The 21,087-nt window shown below is 37.6% G+C and overlaps 2 protein-coding genes and 1 long non-coding RNA gene across 8 annotated transcripts in view; 1 reads left to right on the top strand and 2 right to left on the bottom strand.

The window, feature by feature from the left end:
* Positions 1–21,087, top strand: part of LOC108611584 (uncharacterized) — a 225,423-nt gene that overhangs the window by 105,618 nt on the left and 98,718 nt on the right. For all 6 annotated transcript variants that reach the window (XM_089465130.1, XM_089465129.1, XM_089465126.1 and 3 more), the window contains one exon: positions 130–398. In XM_089465130.1, coding sequence (XP_089321256.1) covers positions 130–398 — 269 coding nt within the window. The remainder of the gene's footprint in view (positions 1–129; positions 399–21,087) is intronic.
* The window catches only part of LOC108609421 (uncharacterized), a 54,797-nt gene continuing 36,564 nt past the window's right edge, over positions 2,855–21,087 (bottom strand). Inside the window, exons 10-13 of the mRNA XM_089465133.1 lie at positions 17,227–17,486; positions 14,242–14,349; positions 9,938–10,076; positions 2,855–3,701 (exon numbers count right to left, since the gene is read on the bottom strand). Of these exons, the coding sequence (XP_089321259.1) occupies positions 3,099–3,701; positions 9,938–10,076; positions 14,242–14,349; positions 17,227–17,486 (1,110 nt within the window). The 3' untranslated portion in view covers positions 2,855–3,098. The remainder of the gene's footprint in view (positions 3,702–9,937; positions 10,077–14,241; positions 14,350–17,226; positions 17,487–21,087) is intronic.
* Positions 10,242–12,280, bottom strand: LOC149269947 (uncharacterized). Its single transcript, XR_016269359.1, has 3 exons — positions 11,809–12,280; positions 11,583–11,616; positions 10,242–11,496 (listed from the first exon to the last, which is right to left on the bottom strand). It is a non-coding gene; the product is annotated as an uncharacterized LOC149269947 (long non-coding RNA).

Raw genomic sequence — 21,087 nt, 5'->3', positions numbered from 1 at the left:
TGGCTATGACTGGACATTATTAAGTTATTCCAGCTAGCTTAAAGCGTTTGCGCATTCAGCATTCACCTCTCGGCCTTGGCTTCATTCAAATGGGAGTTTTTTTTCTCACATTTTATTTTGTGCTTTCAGGTTGCATTGGAAATGCCAGCGTTAGTAATTGCCATCGTGCATGTGAATTTGACAACGGCAACAACAACAACTACAACAGCAACAACAACAACAACAACAACAATGGCGCCTCTAGCGCCAGCTCGAGCATTTTCAACGTGCGAAGCAATCGCAATGCAGCACGTAGTGGCAAGACCCGGTACGAGGTGACCATGCGACTGGGCGCCAATCTGACCGGATACTATCGCAATGCGGAGCGCGAACAGTTAGCCGGCGTCATGGAGCGACAGGTGAGTGGGTTATAAAAGCATTTGTACATATAATGGAAAGCACTCTAAGAATTAGATTAGGATACTTGTAACACTTAACCAGCCCAGACAGGCGGCCAGACTCGCTCTCACTATCACCCAGACGCTCGCCCTCCCCCTTTCTCACTCTCTCTCACTCATTCGCTTTCCTTCTCCCGTCGCATATACCAACTGCCGATAGCTACGTGACCCACATGATGCGATATGTTACGCTGTGTGTGCAGTTGCTTTAACTCTCACGCGATTCGCGATTCGCGATTTTATTTATTCTATGAAATAAATTAATTTATATTAAAAAAAAAAAAAAAAAAAAAAAAAAAACAATATTGTGAATAATAATAATAGCAAAGAATATAATATATATGTTTATAAAAAAAATCTATAAATAATGTTTAAACAAGAAGTTGTCTCGAATAGAGAGTCTAGACTAGATTCTTAAATCTCTATCCCGCGACGCAATTGTAAGATTTTTGAGCCAAGTCTACTTCACTATGTAAGTAATGAAGTATACTTAATATACTCTTCCATATTATTATTTTTGGTCCATCCCTTAAGGAGATCAACACTAAGTAAATTATTTAATTATTAAGCTTCGTACAACATTTTAGGTGCTCTAGAATAAATAGCGACGAAGTAGTTTGCTATTATACAGACGGACAGACAGACATTTCATAATACCAATATACTCGTTTTTTCTCGTAAGTAGTATAAATATTTAATCTATATATGAGAAGAGTCGATCAAATCAATTTTAATCATATATATAAATTAATAAAGTAAATTATAGAAATTAATATAATAAAAAAATATATATATATATTAAAAATAGTATATATTTTATATTTTTAAATTTTAAATTTATTTTTCATATATAAACATTTTTTAAAATTCAAATAAAAATATATAGATTTATACTTGTAAATTTTATTAGAATTTATTTATGCCAAATCTATTTAATAGAACTTGGACAATTGAATTTAATTTATCGAAAACTTAATGAAAGCTCAGTTAGGATATTAAATAAATCATATTATATCTAATTAACTGTACATGATTATCCTACTTTCAAGCAATGTAATAGAGCGACCAGCATAATATCAGAGTTTAGTTTTTTTTTTCTCTTTTCGTTGACTTAAGCTAACAGTTTTAACAGTTTTTTAATGGCTAGCGTGTGACAGGCCCTAAAGTTGATGTTGACACCACAAGAGGCAATAGGCAAGAGGCAAGAGGCAAGAGGCAAGTGGCAAGTGGCAGAGTCGAGGCATGTCAACTGACTGGACTACAGCAGTTAATATTTTGATGGGAATGTGGCGACTGGAATTGGAGGAGGAGCAGGAGGCGGCATGGGGCGAGTCCCACTCAACTCTGAGTGATGATGATTTTTGTGTTGGCGTTTGCAGCCTGTCATCATCAGAGAGCAGCTACAAGCACTGTCCGATCCCCTCCCTAGTCCCGTCTCTGTGCCCCACTGGCACTTAATACCGCTGTGGTTGGCGCTTTGGGCGACAATAATGAAGCCGTTTCAAGTTGTCTGCTGGCTGTCGCGGTCGTCGCCCCCACATTGATGATGATCAAATTGGCCGGGCCTCTGCATATTCTAATGGAGTGTAAAAAAAATAGCGAAATAAATAGCGAGTGTCATTTAGTTGCGAGTGGGCGCTAATTAAAGAGAGAGGAAGAGAGAGAGAGAGGAAGAGAGAGAGAGAGAGAGGAAGAGAGAGAAAGAGCGAGAGCGGAAGAGAGAGGGTGAGAGTGGGAGAGAGAGTACTAGGAATATTTGCCCACTCATCGCAATGTTATAAAAACCAGACAGATAGCTAAATATAATAGCAAAAAATTGCATTAATTTAACATAATTTAATAAATGCACAAATAAGCGGCAAAAAATATATAAACTGGTGAGGAAAGTCGAGTATGATACGGCTTTTACTATTGTAATTACTCTACATAATTATTGTTATTTTATACTCATTCATAATGGGATAAAAAAAAAAAAAAAAAAACATAAATTGTTTTTCCATTTTCTATATGTTCAGTTGGCCATATGACAACAAAATATTTTGTCGCTTATAAAGAATCGAGTGTAGAATTATAAATCGACAAATGCCATACTTTATATAGCAGAAATACTATTAATTATAATGTATGACTCTTGACATTTGGAAAATATACTCAGCTGGGCAAACTAAGATTTAAAATAATGTATATTGGATATATCGTATATACATAGGGTGCCTACTAAATGTAGTAAAAATGATTTTGCCATCTATAAAAAATATGCAAAAGGGATCGCCCATATATCAGCCAATTATTTGTATTGTCTCTAGAAACATGTTTTGAATTTTAATGGCAATTTAAATTCAATTAATCGAGCTCAATGAGAATAGAAGACCCGAAAATAATACTGAAAACATTCAAATGAAATCTTATCCAATTCATCAAGCTCTCATAAAGTATTATTTATTGTTTCAATAATATAAATATATAAACGATGTTTGCATATGTATCATATACAGTCAAGTCCCTATAATTCGAAATAACAAGGCGAAAAGTTTTTTTTTTTCGATTTACGAATGATCTCTTTTCAAGGGTATAGAATAGTTTTTCGATTTATCGCGATTTTCGATTTAACGCAGTACGAATTATCGAGACTCGACCGTATATTCATCTGCATCTTCCCGGTCAGCCCACATAGTTCTGTGTCAGATTGAGCTGATCCTCCTGGACGCCGCTGCTGCGCGCCTGGTTGATGTTGTGCAGCATATTGCGAACGGCGCCCGGCGTGCGCTCCAGCGAGGCCGTCCATGGGTTCTGGGCCTGCGGCTGGGCATTGTTGTTGGGCGTGGACGTGGGCGTTGGGCTGCCAGCGCTGCTCTCCATAATCGTGGGCATGTTGTGGGCCAGCGGCGCCTGTGCCTCGCTGCGCTCCTGCAGCTGGGTGAAGTTGCCGCCAGCGTAGTCTCGGCTGTCGCCGCGCTTGAAGCTGTGCACCGACCGCGACAGAGGCCGCCAGCGGTTGAGCTTCTTGGAAGGCGAGCGCTGAGCGGGCGGCGTGCGGCTGCCCGCCTCCAAGTTTCCACTGGAGCTGGCGTCGCGCCCAGCGCCCGCCGCATGCTGCTGCAGTAGATTGGTCACCAGCTTGTCCAGCACCTTCAGATCCACCTTCAGCTGCGAGTTCCGTATGGAGTTCATGCGACTGCCAGCCAAGCTGCTTGGGTTCGTGTGCAGCGAATCGTCCACATGCCGCTTATTTAGACCGGCTATCTTGGCCAAGCGTTCAGTTAGCTGGAAATGATTCGAGTTAGATGTGAGGATATGATATTAAATAAATTATATTAAATAATTTATGATATATATAACATAAAAAGTATTTAAATAAGACTTATAATGCTTAAAGTTGTGTCTATTAAAATATGGAACTATATTGATATTTAAATTGATATTGACATAAAATTATGTATTATTGCTATTGTCATTTTTTATTTATATTGATATTTATTATTGATATATAATATTTATATTTATATTATATATCATAGCATTTCATATACATAAGTCAGAGGTTGGTTTGATGCAATCAGTTCTAATCGATTTCACTCAATTCTTTTATTTATTTTTTATGCCAAGTCCATTTGTTGACTTGTTTTATCAAACTCTTTGCATTCTTCTTGAGTATCGAAATCATGGCAGCCCTAAGCTCTCACTCAACAACACAAGAACCACGTTCAGCAACTGATTTAGGTCTCTGTCTCTGCTTATCTCTCTCTCTCACCCTCTCTCTTTTAGTGACAATGCATTACAACATTATCAAAATCAACGAAATTTCCAATTCGGTCCAGTTCGATCATAAAGCCCATTCAATATAAGGAAACAATCAAATCTGTACTGATCGTTAAATCAATTATTATCGATATCGATTAATATCGAATATCGTTAGCTGCATCATATTTTTAACGAAGCGAAACAAAATATGCAATTTTGATAAATTATTAATCCCATTCGTCCTTGCCTCAATCAACCTTCCAATTAAACCGCAATCTAAGGGGGAACAATCGGCCTTTGGCACTGCCAGATTTGCCGCCGACTCCGGACAGACAAGAGGGCAGCATTCAGGGCAGAACACCCGCTGTCGGGGCACGTGCCCAATCCCATTCGCTGGGCAGCCGCAAGGATTAACAATGCTGGCATTTGGACGAAAAGCAATATATTGTTCTGTTTCTTTTTTTTTTTTGGCATCGACCCGGGGCTGGCCCAGTGCCTGGCCTGGCCGAGCAGTGCGCGACTTTAATTGATGTTTCATTTCCGTTGCAAAGTGCTTCCGCTTTCCTGTGCTCAACATCCGATGTTTGTTTTCTGCTCTTGCTGCCCTCAAGTTCGAGTGGCAGCCCGTCGACCCGTCGACCTGGCAACCCGTTCGCTGGTAATTGAGTATCAATGCGGTTTTAAGTGAAAAAATTCTTCTTCTTGCCAGCCACGCCCACATGCACTGTGCCTTCCCCCCTCACCCCCTGAATGCCATTCAATGGCCAGCGATTTCCGTTTGTAATCTTTTGCCTTGATTTGTACGTTTTGTTTTGTTCCTCCCCGTCTCTTTCTCTCTCTCTCGCTCTCTCTATCTCTGTCGCTCTTTCTATTGCTATTTGCTTCTCTCTTCTTCGTGCAGCCTTGCTCTGTGCTCAAAGGGGGTTAATTGAGTTTTAGTGGCCGCGACTCACTTTAAATAGATTACAAGCCGCTCACAGTGTAAGTCCCTGTCGCACCCTCTCCTCCCTCCTCCTCCCTCCCCTGCTCCTTTATCACAGAGCGGCCGCTAAGCTATCAAGTTTGTTTTGCTCTCGGCTTCGACGGAGGCCTTAAATATTTGGAGCATGTCTTGTCTGTCACTCACTCAAGTGCGCTCTTGACGTTCCCATTTTCGCTTTCCATCTCTCTCTCTCTCTCTATCTCTCTCTCTCCTTCATTTCTTTCATCTGTTTCAAAATGAATTAATGTAAAAGTTGATTTGTGGCAATTGACGCTTGGCTGCCTCTTGCTTTGCAGCAACTTTTAATTGGAACTTTCTTCCGTTGGCTAAACGGGATATTACGAAAGTTTCTTTTTTTTCGCTTGGCTATGATGCCTGCCCCTGCCTACATCACGTCTACATCATATTCTTTGTTGCTATTAACTGCTGCGCTTCCTGGGTCTGTGGGCATTGCAAAGGTATTTCATAGTGGAATGGGTTTTTTGAGTGGGGTAAAAGGTTTGTTTCATTTCCTATTAAGTTGTTGGTTAGGCAGTCTCTGCTAATCATAATATTTCATTTCTGGTTTTCTTATAAGCAGCTGCGATTCAAGCATTTCTAATTGGCACGCCTTTGAGAATTGATAAACTCCAATTGGAGGTGTTTGGTAAACAGCAATGCTCAAGCATATATCTTATACAAACATAATATTTTACGTTTTTATGCAGGCTTCAATTCTGTGTAAGATTTGATTGGTAATTGCTTGAAATTCGGCTTTACTCAAATTCAAGTATACTAGGCGTATACGTAATATTTTAAATAATATTGCACTGAATGCAATATGACAATTGAGGAAAGGAATTGTTGTTACTTCGTTCAGAGCAGATTACGAATTTCCCAGACACACAATGGGCTGTATTGAATTAAGTATACGCACAGTATGCATCTAGCCTTGCAGTTATTAGTAAAAATATATTAATAAATGTATGTATAGTAAACTTAATAGTTTGTTTCCTTAAGCATATATGTTTTCCTTACAACAGCTAAACTCATAGTATAGATATTATCTCGCTGTTATGCTGTGCGTATACGTAATCATTTTTTTTCCTTAAGCATAAATTCTTCCCTCACAGCAGCAGCTTTTAAAAAATACTAAAATTGCATTTGCTCTGTGATTGCTTTGACAATTACTTTAAACACTTGTAGACCTTCAAATGGATTCAGCTCTATAAAATACGGCTCCACCTCGACCCACTATATACCCCACAAAAAACCGCTCGACTCTTTTCAATTGTCGTTCAATTCTCAAGCTGCATGTTCTGCGTTCAATCTCCACAATCTTTGGCACATCCATACTGCCAAAAAAAAAGAAGAAAAGGAAAATAAAAAGCAAACCAGCTTCAGCAGAGTCTTTCGTACCCATCGGGCCACAGTTTTTGTGGGACTTGCTCGACTCCAGTGCAGTTGTCTTTTGTTTTTGTGCGGCGCAACGACTTCATCTGAATACAACCATAAATCTTGCCCGATTCTCAGCAATAAACAAGCAGTCAGTTTTTACTCCGAGACAAGGGCGCAACTGCGCGTCTCTGACCTTTCGTTCGCAGTATGCTACCCTTTGATTTATGATGACTCCGCTTGCTTTATATTCGGCGTGTCCTTGGCGTGTCTCGCCTGCCAGCTCCTGCCGGCTCCTGCCAGCTGGTGTTGGTCTCTGCGGGCAGCTCTCACTTTCAACTATTCCAGCGTGCGCTGCGCAACTAATGATTGAGGTCAGTGCTTACTGTACTGTAGTCACTCCCTTTAACGCGTAATTGTGGGTAATTTACTGTCAGCTCCCCTTATATAGCGTCTGCTACCCACGGCGCCCAACAAGCCACTTGACAAGGGCGATTAGCAGATACTAAGTGTTATTCTAATTGTTATGCTTGTATTTAAATACCAAATGTCATTTGTTTAGACTGAACACATTTCTACAGCAGCATCTCAAGCTGATTGTCTGTTTTAGACTGTCTGTATTAGAGTGTGGTAGAATTTGATTTTATATGGCTGGGAATTTCAGGCTGACTTTTGTTAATATCTTTTTGATGTTGTAAATGGTACATAATACATGAATACATGAATTTTGTTTATTTATTTATTTATTTATTTTTTATTTAGTTATTGAATATTAAATTAAATTAAAATTTAACTGAATCGAAGTTATTTGAACTTTAAATTATATCTTATAGTTAAATAATATTAAACTCGCTAAGTTTAATTTTCTGAAATTTAATTTCGAGAGCAATGTAGTTATCATGATAAAATTTCAGCTCTCAAAGTCTTCGATAATATAAAGCATTGCACTTTTATATTGATATTTAATATTTTTATTGATATTAAATTATTTATTCTGATTGACTTTTGATCTATGGCTATGAATACGTGAGATAGAAAATAATATACTTTTAGGCTTAATTTCGCTATTAACATTTTTTATGCTGTAAACCTTTACAGCATACATATGTATTTTATTTATTTATTTTATTTTATTGTTTTTATATTATTAAAATTTGTATAATTTTTTATATAATCCCTTTCAAGTTTTTGTTTTTCAAATATATGATTATTTCATTTTATAAATTTAAACCTAAATTAAAATTAAATTATTGGAAATTTATGAGACAGCAAATAATGTACTTTTGGGTTTACATTCGTTAAGAACCTTTTTGAATTGGAAATGTTAGTCGAGCATACCTTCCAATTTAATTTTATCTACTGCAAGCACTACATATTCTCATATACAAGATTTTGGGCTTCGATTGAAATTGTGAATGGAAAATTCTGATGCGTACTTATTAAACTCAAACAAACTATGTGTATCTAAATAACAACTGTGTAAATAGTCAATAGAACAGTTCTGCGAGTATGACAAAAAATCTTCTCTCAATTGAAAAAAAAAGGTAAATAAAAGAAAAAAAATAAATAAAAATAAAAATAATAAGAATAAATAGTAAAGTCAAGCAGAACAAACGGCTGAATAAACTACTGCAAAATATTCAACCAAAAGTAATTGAGAGAAATCTATAAAAGGCGAGAATTCACATTCCCTCCCAGATTGAGCTCAGATGAGGGCCATAAAAATAACTTTGAGCCTCGCAGTGCTCGCCCTGCTGGTGGTCCACTTGCCTCGGGGCAATGCTGAGGCGTGCATTGATGTAAACGATCCACCTGGCTGCACTGACTGCGACGATCCGGCCAATGAGCAGCATGCAGACTGCGTTGAAGATCTGGCGCCACTCGATCCAAATTACCCAGACGAGGCAGAGGGGGATGATGGGACAGCGGTTGACGATGTCGATACAGATGATACCGATGAGGATGTGACTGCACCCATCAATAATGGCAACAACGGCGTCAGGAGGAGGAGGAGGAGGAGGAAACCCAAGCCAGTGAGGCGAGTGCGCAAAGTAAAAAAAAGAACTCGGGCTCGACCAGGAGTCAGGCGCAACAAGAATCGGCGTGCTGTAACGCGCAGACGAGTCCGTGTTTACGTGCGGAATTAATTTAAGCTCAGATGGACTAAATAAATTGAAGCTGGATTCGAATATTTGAAATTCGATTGCAGCTCAAACTGAATTCAATTCGTCAAATAATATTTATCTACAGAGAACCAAACAGTTGACGAGGAGCGAAAGCAATTATATTGAGCTATGCTAAGCCATGTCAGGATAGCCGCAGGACAGTCGAGGTGTCGACTGCCGACCACAGAAGCCTCAATTGCAACGTAGCTACGGCGGAGACGACGTTGACGACATTTGCGGCGTCAAAGGTGTTGCAGAAATATGCAAAGGAAACGGCAGATTGAGGTTAGAGTAAAGAGCTAGCAGGAGTTGAGGGCAGAGAAGCCAAAGCAGGCGAGGCATGAACAATTAGCAAACCGAATACGAAATTCACGGTGCAAAAACATTATTGGGCGTTGGCCGAGTCAAGTGTTGCTTGTTTGTGTTGAGAAGTAACAGATATTGCAGACAGTGTGACAGTCTCCTAATTGACAGACAGTCTCCTAATTGAATTTTTACAGACAGCTTTATAAAGTAAGACAGGAAAACCTCCAGATAAGCGAGTGTAAAATGTAAATAGAAAATAATGAAAGTGTTAAAAGCCCCTATCTAAGATCTTTGAGATCAGCCAATTATCTATTGCTTTATACAAGTGAGTCTCTTATGTTAATAAGTTTAAGGATCTTTGAAAAATTACTTATCTATATGTAGACTGTCCCATATTGTATATGAATGCTAATAAATTCGTTTTTGATGGAGTTTTGAATGAGCATTTATATTTATATAGAAAATATAAAAAATGTATTTTAATAAATATTTTAACAAATATTTATCTTAGATACATATATTTAGGCCTAGCGCTGTTTTAATCAATTTTAAAATATTTTTACCGTTTTAATTTACTTAATTTTCGTGCAGCCTTAATTCAATTCAAGCAATGGACTTTCAATAAATTTAAATTTAAATGTAAACAAAATAATAAATAAAGAAATTAAATAATTATTGAGACAATTTTCCAGAGCTATTGAAGCACTACATCTACTATAAGCACCAACTTAGCTGGCTCAAGCCGGTGCTTCATACGAACAAGAGAGGAAACAGTTTAACCAAAATCTCTCTTACATAAAATCTTACATAAATCTTGTACAAAGTTATCCACTTAGGGCAGCCACTCTTAAATGACAATTCTGGGCCCAGCAATTACTAAATATATATGTATTATATATTCTATTTTATTCATATTCTTTTGTTATACTTACTTCACCTGCCGCATTACTCGAGTAGCTCATCCTTTTCACTTTCTTGAAGGTGGCATCGCTTTCGGCCTGTGCCAGAGCTCGCTCCAGGGCTGAGTCCATTTTGGCACTACGTGCCTCGTCCAGACCCTGATAGGTGCCGCTAGAAAAAGGGAGAAGTACGATGAATATGAGTTCAGTTAAAATACAATACAAATACTAAAAATCCACGTTGAAATTATTTGAATGTATATATACACTAGCTGGCCCGGCAAACGTTGCATTGCCCTCTATATTATTTCTAGGTAAAAAATTGTTGAAAGCTATGTTGTTCAGGCTGGGATACACTGATAAATTTATTAATCGGATTTTTATTCAAGCACCTTGTTGTAAACGACATTCTTCGTTTTTTGGTCGGGTGCAAGAACAAATAATGCGGATCGTTTGCCAACACGTGAGCATGCCACGTACAATTGACCATGAGAAAAACACGCATTTTCTAGATTGAGGCCACAAATAGTCAAAGATTGGCCCTGTGACTTGTTGATCGTCATGGCGAAGGCAAGACGAAGCGGGAATTGAATTCGTTTAAATTCAAAGGGCATATCTGTTGAGCTCATCGGAATCCTAGGAATAAGAACTTCCTCATCTTTAAATTTTCCTTTGAGTATCAACGCGTGAATCACATTGCTCATCAGTTTTCTTATCACCAAACGCGTTCCATTGCACAGTTTTGGTTGGTTTAAATTTCTAAGCATGCAAATCATGGAGAATTGCTCTTTTCATAGCTGTGTTCATTTCTTGACGCCGGTCAAGTTGTTCTTCCATATTGCCCATGAAGTATATTTGCAAGAATTTTTGCTGTGCATCTTCAATAGGTTGCAATGATCCAATGCGATGGCAAATCTGGCCTTGAATCTTTAAATTCAAAGCCATAGTTATTATAGTTATATTTACAAACACTATTTACAGAAATCTAACAAACTACATTATTCAAAATTTTTTTTTGGCAGTCATAGAAAATAAAATTTTTAACGTAAATTACCTTAAATATCCGTCTCCAATATTTTCCGCCCCAAATTATGTCATTTGGAAACAGGCATTGTATTTTTGAGTGTTCGCTAGAAAATGTCGTGATTCTAGTGTTTCGCCATAAAGCAGGGAACGCAATGGCTATGGTGACCGCTAATGGCAATGTCACTTTACCACTAAGGCAGCACAAACCGGGCGTTTCACCAGCAAACTTCAATGCGCCACAATGCTAGCAAACAACGTCCATTGGACCAATGCAAACTAAACGATTCAAGCTGTAATCAATGGTGCAATCATATCGAAACGCTGCTCGATTCAAATCAATCCTTGAACCATTTCTTATTGCCATTTCACGGGCTGCCTCTCTTTGAGAAGCACGAATTAAGGCCCTTCTTCCCTGGGTACTAACGCGGAGCCTTTCTCGGGCGATTTCTCGCTCTTCGTCAGATAATTGACTCGCGCTATTCCGTTGCCTAATTGCATTATGGGTCCGCCGGGAAAGATTAGATCTTCTAGGACGCGGCATTTTTATTAATAGTATATTATTAATACTGCCCTCGCACAAAACCATATAAAACAATCGAGAAATATAAATATAAATAATTTACACAAATTTATGTTTGAGACAAACAAATACCTGAACTTTCGAGATATTTAGCTTTTGTAAAAGTCTAAAAATACAATTTTTAATAATTAACTTTTTTTTTCGAATTTTGAATTTTGAATTTTTTATTTATTTTTGATTGTTAGGTTTTAATCTTTTGATTTTTTTTTTAATTTTTGCAGATTTTTGATTTGAAATATTTATAAAGTTTAAAAGTCCGAAAATATAAAAAGCCAAAAATACACTTTTTAATAATTACCTTTTTTTTTTTTTAATTTCGAATTTTTAATTTTTTATTTATTTTTTGAACAGTCAGGTTTTAATCTTTTGATTTTTTGCAGATTTTTGATGTGAAATATTTTTCCTTTTGATTTGAAATTTTTTTTTTTTTTTTTTTTTTTTTTTTTTTTTTTTTTTTTGAATAGTCAGGTCTGCTCGAGGTCAGGAGACCGTAGACTGACTGACTACATTTGTTTATTTACTTCTACACTATTGTCAAAACTGTCACTGTTACCAAGCCTACTGGGTATAAAAAAAATTTGAACATTTGGGGAAAAAACCGCGTTTTTCAAGTATTCGGCAAATTTTTTCAGTATTTTTAAGACCCTATACTAAACTCGTTGCGGAGACAAATCCAACAAATCAAAAACCATGAAAATTGGTTCAGCCCAAATCAAGTTATAAGCAGTCTTCACTTTTACACAACTTTCTTTTATATATATAGATATATATGTCTGAGATAAAAAATAAAATAAAATAAAATAAAATGAAATAAAATTTTAAAAAATTATGCAATGATAATATTGACGAAATACAAAATTAAGAAAAAGAGATAGTTTAATTTTTTTTTAACAATCCGAAATTAATTTTAAGTTTAATATTTACCTATATACCTATATATATGTCGTGTCAGTGCGATATTACACTGTTGAAATTGCAATTAGATATCTTGATATCTCGTTAATCGATTGATTTAGTATTGTGGTGCAATTAAAGGATGCACTGTCACTAAGAGACAACAATAGCTGTTGCTGAACGTAGTCCCGGGTGTCGCTGGGTGAGAGCGAGACGGCTAGTCATGCCGTTCGCAGCAGGGTCGCTGTGCTTTCGATGAACAAGAATATGCGACCATGATTAGAACTTTCGAGAGTAGAAGAGAGAACACTTGGAATGACTATGGAACGAGAAAGACCATTAAAAAGAGTTTAGCGACACACCGGGAATTCGTTATTACGCGCAGCTATGATGGAAAACCAGTATGAGAAACGCATCGCCCCGACATATATATATATATATATATATATATATATATTGCTATTTCTATTTAGTACTCACTCTCACAACTATTTTTAATAAATTTATTGGGCAACATTTATTTTCTTAAAATAATTTAAATTATCTGCTCTTCTTAAGGTCTCTATAAGAAATAGAGCATTTTCATGTAATTCATTATGATATAGAGTTGAGTTAATTCTGATGAATATATTTTTATTTTCTATTTTCTATTTCCAGTTTTTTTTTTTTTTTTAATTTTATGCAAATATTACACGTTTTCAGTGCTGTAATTCGCTCAAAACTGATTGTTTTTTTGTTTTCACAATTTAGCTGATTTTTCATGCACACATCAAGCCCGCAGTCCACATAATACCTCGTGCCATCCTCCACGTACATACATACATACGTGTATCCAGCAAGCATCCATTGCGAATTTGCATTCAGTGTGAAAATGAAAAACTTTTGTGCAAATTTCCCAATGCCCTTTGTGCGAATGGGCCATAAATTTGTTAGTTGTTTGAATAAACAGCGCGGTCACTGGGCGTTAAATTAAAAGCGCCAGCAGCTGGCTGCTAATTTGCTACATGAATTTCGAGTGGGCTACTCCAATTGTTTTTATGCTAATTTCTTCAGTTTTTGCTGTTGTTGTTGTTGTTTTTTTTTTTTTTTTTTTTCAGTGTACCTTTTATAGTACCCGTTGCTGACCCAAATTGACGTTTAAATGTGCTTTGATCGTGCTTAATGAATGTTTTTTTTTTTTTTTCTATTTATTTTCTCCTTTTTTTGTGATAATTAAAAAAACAATTTTATTTCAATTTGAGTTTCCCATCAAATTGCAAACGCTTCGTATCTGCAATTTATGTAGTCGACCTCAGCCTATTATGAGCGTAGCCCTCCAGTATATATCTTTCGATTCAGCGCATTATGGAGCTGGGCTGGGCAATATTTCTGTTACGCTTTTGCACAATCATGTCGTAAATTTGTGCGCAATGATTTCAATTATGCGATAAATATTTTGTATGTGGCCCGTTTTGCTCGCCGCCATCAAAATGATGTATATCCTTAAAAACAACATACGTGCGGTGGGCAGGTGGGCAGGTGGACAGGTGGGCGGGGCCAAGACGTATGCGACATAGTATAAATACGTTTGTTATTTACCTCTGGAAATTGGTTGGAGACGTGTGGCTCTCCCATTCCAATGAGCCAAAAGTAAATTGCGTTGGCCTTGAGGAATGTCATGAGCAGACACGCACACACACACACACACACTCACACACACTGACTGCATCACACATGCGCTCAATTACCGCAACAACAATAAACAACAAGCAGGCAAAATAAAATAAAATAAATTTAAAAAAAAAAAAATGGCAACGACTTCGACTAAAGACTTCTCCATCCTCTCATCCACACTTACCCCATAAGCTTGTCAGCTCCTCCGCCAGCGCCCCGCAGCGTGCCCTGTCGATGGCGCATCGTTGAGCGGTTCGTCCTGCGCACGGTCCGTAGATCTGTTTCCCAAAAGCTGTGCGAGCATCAAAAGACACAAATGAAAACAAAATATAAATTAATTTGTTCTTAAATATTAAAAAGTAAATGCAAAGAAATTAAAGATGAGTTAAAGTTAAGTAACAAATTTGAGACTTTGCTCATTTGCTTCCATTTGGCATCGAGCCCTGGCTGCATTCAATGTAAGCAAATAAAACCCTTGGAAACGAAACGAGCTTCAATTTGCCAAAGCAAAGCAAACAAGGTTTCAATAAATAAATATACGAATCTATGCACTTTATGCGCATTGCAAGATCTGCTGAGTCCGAATGGAAAACATTGCATTGCACATAAGCCCGCAGCCATATGGACAACGAATTGCTTAAACCGCTGCCCGTCCATGACATCTATTCGGGCGAGGGCGTTGGCCCCCCGACCAAGAGGGCTGCCGCGAGTTGAATGCAGCAGCAGCAAACACAAATATTGCATAAACAACTGTTAAATGTGCGCAGACAGACAGTAAAACAATAAGGGACTAGGTGGGACTCTCGACGAGGAGATACCCTGTAGAGAGATTAGACATCAGTGAGTTTCAAACCAAAGACTCCAATAATAGAGATAATAATTATAGAGGTGCTGAAGGTAGGGACAATAGTAATGATAATCATATAAATAATAAGAATGATATGGAGAGCTCTTAACCCCATGCTTATCCATATAAGTATAAGACTTAGGATAAGGATAAGAAAGAAGGAAAACGTCAAGAAATGGTCTTTACCCTTAAAGATATGGTCATTATACTTATCCTCACTCTTATCCTTATGCTTAAAGATAGGGTCATTATCCTTATCCTCACTCTTATCCTTATGATTTATGATTATCCCTATCCATATCCTTATCCTTATCATCATTCGTATCCTTATATTTTTCTTTATCATTATCCATATTCCTATCTATATCCTTTGTCTTTATCTTTGTCTTCTATTTTATCCTTCACTCAATATATATCCTTGATCTTAATCTCACACTCATATTTTTGACTTTATCGTTATCCTGATCCTCTTCATTACCTTTGTCAATATCCTCTATCATTGTTTTTATCCTTTTCCCCAACCTTATGCTTCTTTTATTTTTCCCTTCATGCTTTCTTTCCTTATCCTTATCCATATGCATAGCTACCCTAGCTTTTGTAGCAGCCAACAGGGTATAGCATAAACATAAGCTGCCTGGTGGCTGAGCCAGCGAGCGTGCGTTTGCCTTAATAGGCAACATTGTGCATAGTGGAAAAAAAACTCTGGCATACATAATATCTGTGAGCCGTGTTGACAGAGCTCTGCAACAGCAAACAAAATTTGTTTTGTGCACGCTTCAAGTAATTTAATGCGTCACATTATGAGATTGAAGGCCACGTAGCCAGACCAGACCAGAGCAGACCACACCAGGGCAGGCCAGGCCAGACTCATGTCTGGTCTCCAGCCTCCAAGTGGGGGTCAGTGGCGTCTATGCGACTTAGATGCCCATTTATTATAAGCAGAAGAAGGCAGCGACGCAACAAAAGCCATTTATTAACATTAGCCCGAGCACTTCTCATGAAATGCACGAAATAAGCCAGTTAATTATAAGATTTGTCATCGGCAATGTGCGAGCCTTATGGGTTTCAGGCTAATTAAATATGTATTTGATGTTATGACCACCTCGATAATATATCAACAAGCGGGCGTTGTTTTAGAGCAGACAAGAATTTTGAATAAACGAATGAAATTGCTAAAGTTAAAGAATTTCTAATGACAAAATAGCTAAACAATGCTGAAATATTAGCGCTGATGAGTTAATGGATGTTCAATATAATGATAATATAAATTTCGATTAATAATATAACTATTGACACTATTGAATTATTAATATTTCTATATAATATTGGATGTTTTTAACATCGAGTAACAAACCTAAGCTGTTAAATCGTACAGCAAACTTGAACTTTCTTTTGTGGCTGCCGGTTAACAGTCTTTAAACACTGTTAAAAGACTTTTATTTTGTCTATTGGTCTTAAGTAACAGCGCCCAAATTGTTTGATTTCACTTCGCGCTGTTAAGCTAACAGATTGCTTTTCATAACCTACAGACGTATACGTATTACGTATGTATCTACTCACTGTTGTTAGCTATTGTGTTAATTAACAGCTTCTTGACACTATTGTTAAGCTAAAACTGTTAAAGTTTACAGTGACTGTAAACAGACTAAATAAATATTGAACTGAACTGCTTGCTGTTAGTTATAATATTGTGTTACTTAACAGTTTATTACTATGCTACCGTGACTGTTTTTTAACAGAATGAATGCTTTACATATTGAACAGCACTATTCACTGCTGTTAGTTATAATGATAATAATCAGTCTGTTATTGAAGATAGGGATTATCTTATATTAATTTTAACAGTCGCGAATAATGTTTCTTGCTCTTTTATACAGCTAAAGCACCTCTATGTTAACTACTTAATCTGACGAATAATTTATTTCATTGCGAAATTAAGTATATTCTTCTAGTCAAGTTAGATTCAGCAAATTTAATAGGACTCCTCATTATATTAACTATGTTAGCAAACAAAGCATTCTTCTGATTATTCTCTCTTTTAATAGACAATTTTTATTTTTGGATCAAATAAAAATACACTATAATTTCTATCGATTGTTGCTTCCCTTATTCATTACATTCACAAATGGCCGATTGGCCATTTGGCGAACGCACAGACCGGAAGTGATAAGCTTAAAACGAAGTGTGCGGTCATTAGGAACAGCTCAGTGCATATTTCGCAGCGCGAATGGAGGGTGGGACGGGCGGTGGCAACTTTATTGCTGTCATATTGCTGCCTGGCTTTGATATTGAAAACTTGCAGCTCGTTGCGAATCCACTTACCGCTTCAGGTCCGGGCTGGCTGTGTATGGCGCCGATACTTCCTTGATTTTCAGCACTATTATGGCCGTTATAAATATGCAAATCACATTCACTATCGTCAAACAGGCGGACACAATGCCATTGATGAGGAACTCGGTGGGCAGGTAGTCCGTATAGAGGAACGGATACGCGCTGGTGCTGTTCATGGGCTCGTTTTTCAAGTGCGGTATGCGCTTCTCCGGATAGATGAGCCAGATGCAGGCCTGCGACCAGAATAGACCCTGAAAAATCGAGAGCGAGAGAGAGAGAGAGAGGGAGAAAGTGTGATAAGTGGCTAAGTTCATTTGTATGACTGACATGACTTAATCGAAGTGTGTGTGTGTGTGTGTGAAATGGGTAGCGGGAGGGAGGAGCAGGAGCAGCAGGAGGAGGAGGCGAAGTGAACGCGTGGACAGTTGAGGTCATAAGGTCGCTGTATGTGCGAGCAACCGAATTGAAATTGAAAAGAGCACAGCTGTTGTCCCAAGCATATCAAGTAGTAGATGCCGGCCTTGATGTGGGATAAATCTCCCACGCACAGACTCCGGCTTGAATCAAGCTTTATTGTCGTATTGTCTGCTCTTTGGCTCAGCATTTTTTTCCAAGACTTTTTTGCTCTTTTGCTTCGCTCTTATAAATTAAAATGACTCAGCGCTTGGCCACGCACATTGCAGAAGCTCGTGCCTACTCAAAATGCTTGTATGTGTATTGGTGTGTGTGTCGGTCTGTTTGCTCTGCTTTGTGCTTTCCTCTACTTAGCCCAGTTATTTTAAATTTATGACGTCTTTATAGCTTTCCTTCTCTCTCTCTCTCTCTCTCTCTCTCTCTCTCTCTCTCTCTCCCTTTCTGTTCATTGAAACCGAAATCTGGCTCTAAGAAAACATTCCGTTAAAAGTGAAAACAACCAGTAAATACAACGGTAATTATTCGTTATAAATGGCGGCGTATAAATCACAGAAATGTGAACTTAAAATACATAAAATTTTGAATAATACTGCTAAGTAAACCAATGTGGAGGAAATGTGCCTGCACGCTAATTGCCAAAATATGCGAGTAAATTATTTGCTGATAAACATTATGAAACTTTAAATATTAAATGCGTAAATTCGCAAAAGTTTCTCTTTTTTGTTGTTGCCATTTATTGCTGAGCTGTTGAAATTATTCACAATATATTTCATGTGCTAGTCGTTTTTTATGCACGTGTACGTACGTGTATCTATGGGCGGACAGCGCTGCGTATGAGTAATGCGAAAAGTAAATATATGCGATTGCTCATACGCGGCGTTGTCCGGGCTGCATGCAATTAATTGTGGCACGCTGTTCGGGCAATGCAGTTAGCAGATTTTAGGTTAAAAACGTGCAACTGCTGCCTGATAGGGCTGACAGCGTCAGAGTTTTAGTGCGTGCATCTGATTTATGCAGCTCATATAAGCAAGCAAGCGAAAAGCAAACCAACAAATATAAAGAAAATAAAAAAAACCAACACAACAAAAAGGCCAACTCGAGGGCTAACTGGGCTAGCACACATGCTCGACCACAGTCGTCGCTATGATTAAGCGATCTCGGCTCCCATTGTTTCAGCACACGGAGTAAGCCAAAGGACTGGCAAAGCGCTTGCATTTGGGAGAGTTGAGCGCACAAGCAGAAGCAGAAGCACAAGCAAAAGCTCTTGCATCATTTTGTCATGCCTTGTGGCCGCGTCGCACCGTCTCGGCCCACCCCGCCACGCGCTGCCCTGCCCAGCCGCCTTGCGCCATTGTCTTTCTGTCACAATTGATAAATGTCAGACAACCTCGTGTCGCCGGGAGTTTGTTTGTTTTGCCTGTTGGGCTGCCGTTTCCGCTGTGCCAAGTTTTTGCATGCATATTCCACTCACTCTCTCTCCCCCTCTATGTCCCTCTCTGTGTGCTTGCTTAATAATTTAACGCAACATCCGCTAGACTGCGTGCGGCTGCTGCGCACATTTCGCACTTGAAAATTGGATCGGAATTTATGCACTCGTTGCGGTTAGCTGCCATCCTAGCCATCGTAGCCATCCACTAGCCAAACAGCTGGGCCCCATCCCCATCCCCAGGCCACAGCCACAGCCACAGCGAGTGGCAGTGCTTGAGCTGCGGCTAAGTTTCAGTTTGGAAATCGGTGCAGCAGATTTATGAGCGAAACTTTTTGGGCCCAGCTCTTCAGATTAATCGATCAAATTGTATATTCGGCTAATTTATGTGCTTGACCCACTCAGCCGTGCAATGCCAGCTTTCACTGTCAGCCCGCTCGTCATGCTCCCTAGACTCTTTCGGACTGCTAACTATATAACTATTGCTGACATGGCCTCATTTTGGGGTCATCAAATATGGCAAAAAATGCGAGCAATTTATTGCCAATATTTGCATAATATAGTATTTGAATTATAAATAAAAACTATGGTCATAAAAAAGGGCTACTTACAGCTACAGATTGAAAGATACTGAATGAATTTTAAATCTGATTAAAAGTATATTTTGTATGAATTTAATTGGAAATATAATTAATTGTTTATATTTATATTATATCATTAATATTGTATTTAATATTATACTTTATATACTTAATAATTAATTTTTACATTCTAACTTTCTGCTTCATTAAAAAAAAAAAAAAAAAAAAAATTGTCAGAGAAACCCATATTTTATACAGTTCATATATAAATATATATATAAGATATATGAATAAAATAATATATAAATGTATATAAAATATGTATAATGTAGTATATAAATATATAAATTTATATATAAATACAAATGTCTCATTAATGGGAGACAAATGGTAGCTAAATTTCATTCAGTTCTTATGTAAATACATACATATGTATGTACATATATAATTAAATATTTTGGCAACTGGCAAGCGTTGCTCTACAGGCAGTTTGTATAAAGTTTATCTAAATCAAAACGCTAAATAAACTCAATAAAAAGAACCCAACAGCTGTTAGCTGAATGTTTTAAGAACCTAAAAAAAAAAAACAAGTAAGAAAGCTCTAGTCGAGACTGCTCGACTACGAGATCCCCTGAACCCTTAGAGTGCTAGCTATTTCAATAATTTTTCGCGTCTGTCAGCTTACACAAGAAACACACACACATACACAAACACATACACACACAAGCACCCACGCATAAACATGCATGGGCTGCAGTGTGCGCTTACTATGAGAACTTAATTGTTTAATAACTTTTTTTGTGGACGTACGATCTTCATGAAACTTTCAGATTATGATTATAACATGAATATGCATGTAATTGCCAAAGCACAAGTCTCTAGTATTTGAAATACGCTTTTTACAAAAGTGAGGGTGAGGGGGTGAATTTAGAGGTGGGGGGTAAATTTTAACAAAAACCGAAATTGTATAAATTGCATATAAGCATATATAAAAAATTTGGAGACTCTAGCAATAAAGGTGTAGAAGATATCATTTTATAACTGGTTTTCGATAAGGTTTTTTATCGATAAAAAAGATCGGGATGAGTTATCGATTTTTAATGATAAACTTGATATGCGCGCTGTAATTACGGACGTTTTAAAAAAAATTTGAAGTCTCTAGCTCTTATATCTTCTGAAATCGACGCGTTCAAACATACGGACAGACGGACAGACAGACAGACAGACAGACAGACAGACGGACAGGGCCAAATCAACTCAGCTTTTCACCCTGATCAAGAATATATATACTTTGTGGGGTCTGCCACGCCTCCTTTTGCCTGTTACATACATTTCAACAAAACCATTATACCCTGATTTCCCATTTTCAATGGGTTCAGGGTATAAAAATAAGAAATAAACAAGTAAAAAAGCTCTAGTCGAGACTGCTCG

Source organism: Drosophila arizonae, chromosome 3, assembly GCF_054131065.1.
Source record: "Drosophila arizonae isolate 15081-1271.41 chromosome 3, UAZ_ARI_1.0, whole genome shotgun sequence".
Taxonomy (NCBI): Eukaryota; Metazoa; Arthropoda; class Insecta; order Diptera; family Drosophilidae; genus Drosophila; species Drosophila arizonae.
The sequence above is the reverse complement of the archived record's forward strand: the minus strand, read 5'-3'. Positions and strand labels throughout refer to the sequence as shown.